The sequence below is a fragment of the Branchiostoma floridae genome, chromosome 4 (genome assembly GCF_000003815.2).
Source record: "Branchiostoma floridae strain S238N-H82 chromosome 4, Bfl_VNyyK, whole genome shotgun sequence".
NCBI classification, from domain to species: domain Eukaryota; kingdom Metazoa; phylum Chordata; class Leptocardii; order Amphioxiformes; family Branchiostomatidae; genus Branchiostoma; species Branchiostoma floridae.
The window spans coordinates 3,577,575-3,580,195 of NC_049982.1; the positions used below are offsets into that span (position 1 = coordinate 3,577,575).

At 46.1% G+C, this 2,621-nt stretch overlaps 2 protein-coding genes and 1 long non-coding RNA gene across 3 annotated transcripts in view; 1 reads left to right on the forward strand and 2 right to left on the reverse strand.

Annotated features, from left to right (window-relative positions):
- The window catches only part of LOC118413013, a 711,153-nt gene that overhangs the window by 608,896 nt on the left and 99,636 nt on the right, over window positions 1-2,621 (forward strand). The window lies entirely within an intron of this gene.
- The window catches only part of LOC118414515, a 660,232-nt gene that overhangs the window by 569,489 nt on the left and 88,122 nt on the right, over window positions 1-2,621 (reverse strand). The gene's annotated exons all lie outside the window — the stretch shown is intronic.
- The window catches only part of LOC118414489, a gene marked incomplete in the record, with an annotated part of 17,372 nt that overhangs the window by 2,288 nt on the left and 12,463 nt on the right, over window positions 1-2,621 (reverse strand). Inside the window, 3 exon segments of the mRNA XM_035818557.1 lie at window positions 707-899; window positions 1,009-1,197; window positions 1,827-1,925. Coding sequence (XP_035674450.1) covers window positions 707-899; window positions 1,009-1,197; window positions 1,827-1,925 — 481 coding nt within the window.

The following is a 2,621-nucleotide window of genomic DNA, read 5'->3' on the forward strand; positions in this document are numbered from 1 at the left end:
GTAGGGTCACAGACCTGCACAGGGGGTTAGGGTAAGGGTTAGGGTACACAGACCTGCAGAGGGGTTAGGGTAAGGGTTAGGGTACACAGACCTGCAGAGGGGGTAGGGTAAGGGTTAGGGTACACAGACTTGCACAGGGGGTTAGGGTAAGGGTTAGGGTACACAGACTTGCACAGGGGGTTAGGGTAAGGGTTAGGGTACACAGACCTGCAGAGGGGGTTAGGGTAAGGGTTAGGGTACACAGACCTGCACAGGGGGTTAGGGTAAGGGTTAGGGTACACAGACCTGCAGAGGGGGTTAGGGTAAGGGTTAGGGTACACAGACTTGCACAGGGGGTTAGAGTAAGGGTTAGGGTACACTGACCTGCAGAGGAGGTAGGGTAAGGGTTAGGGTACACAGACTTGCACAGGGGGTTAGGGTAAGGGTTAGGGTACACAGACTTGCACAGGGGGTTAGGGTAAGGGTTAGGGTACACAGACCTGCAGAGGGGGTTAGGGTAAGGGTTAGGGTACACAGACCTACAGAGGGGGTTAGGGTAAGGGTTAGGGTATACAGACCTGCACAGGGGTAAGGGTAAGGGAACAGTTTCCTGGGAAGCATGCCCCCGGACCCCCCTAGAAGTGTTGAACCTTTGTTGCTTGATAGGATTCAAAATCGAGGGTGTGGAAAATGATTTCAGGCTGGCTACAACCCTGTCTGTGGGACTGACCTGCTGCTGCTCTCATTCCCAGGGCTGTACTGTGGAGACATCTCTGTCCCAGGGCTGTATGGTTCCTCAGTCTCGCTCCCAGAATCCCCTGCTTCCGGCACCAGCTGTCGGGTAGAAATGGACAAGTTTTCCTGCTGCTTCCTCCTCCCGCTGGACCGGCCTGGCCACAGCCCTGCATCCTCCTTCTTACCTGGATATAAACAAATAAACAATCATTACATCTTATCTTCTTCTCCATCCTCCTTCTTACCTGTAAAAACAACATCTTACGTTACCCTAAGCCTTACACCTGCTCTCACCTTTCTTATCTTTTGTCCTGCCGCTGTCGCTATTTTTGCCGCTGTCGTTATTTTTGTCCCTCCTGCTGGTGGTCCCCCCGGATGACTTGGTATCTGCCGGACCAGACTTTGCCGTGTCCTTGGTGATGTTCGCTCGGATAGCTGCCAGCGTTTCTTCTTCTGCTTCGGAGTCATCCCAGGACCCTAGCACTAAAATAAACAAAACAAACAAACAAACAAACATCTTATATAGCTAGCAAGACGATGAAGTCATCCAGAATCCAAGCACTACAAGCAAATAAACAAATAAACATCTCTTGTAGTTGTAGTGTCATCCCAGGACCCCAGCACTAAAACAAACAAATAAACAAACAAATAAACATTTCTCTTAGCTATAGTGTCATCCCAGGACCCCAGCACTAAAACAAACAAATAAACAAACAAATAAACATTTCTCTTAGCTATAGTGTCATCCCAGGACCCCAGCACTAAAACAAACAAACAAACAAACAAATAAACATTTCTCTTAGCTATAGTGCCATCCCAGGACCCCAGCACTAAAACAAACAAACAAACAAACAAATAAACATTTCTCTTAGCTATAGTGCCATCCCAGGACCCCAGCACTAAAACAAACAAACAAACAAACAAATAAACATTTCTCTTAGCTATAGTGCCATCCCAGGACTCCAGCACTAAAAACATCTCTCATAGCTACAGAGTCATCCTGTGACCCCAGCACTGCAAGCAAGCAAACAAACAAACAAACAAACACACATTTCTCTTAGCTCCAGAGTTTGGTGTCTAAAGTGGGACTGCCATGACCTCTGAACTCTTACCTGCATGCCCACTGCTGTTGGGTCGAAGGTCAGAGTCAGGGTCGTAGGAGTGACCTTTCCTCCCCTTCCCAGGAGGCTGTCTGCCTGGAGACGGCTTATCTGTCACAACAGGTCAGGGGTCAAGTCAATAAGGGGAACACGACCTTAAACAGATGTAGAACTAGAAAGGTAACATTCGCAAGGGGAACACGATCTTAAACAGATGTAGAACTAGAAAGGTAACATTTGCAAGGGGAACACGATCTTAAACAGATATAGAACTAGAAAGGTAACATTCGCAAGGGGAACACGATCTTAAACAGATATAGAACTAGAAAGGTAACATTCGCAAGGGGAACACCATCTTAAACAGATGTAGAACTAGAAAGGTAACATTTGCATGGGGAACACGATCTTAAACAGATGTAGAACTAGAAAGGTAACATTCGCAAGGGGAACACCATCTTAAACAGATGTAGAACTAGAAAGGTAACATTTGCAAGGGGAACACGATCTTAAACAGATGTAGAACTAGAAAGGTAACATTCTCAAGGGGAACACGATCTTAAACAGATATAGAACTAGAAAGGTAACATTTGCAAGGGGAACACGATCTTAAACAGATATAGGACTAGAAAGGTAACATTCGCAAGGGGAACACCATCTTAAACAGATATAGAACTAGAAAGGTAACATTCGCAAGGGGAACACCATCTTAAACAGATGTAGAACTAGAAAGGTAACATTTGCAAGGGGAACACGATCTTAAACAGATATAGAACTTAAGGTAACATTGCAAGGGAACACGATCTAAAT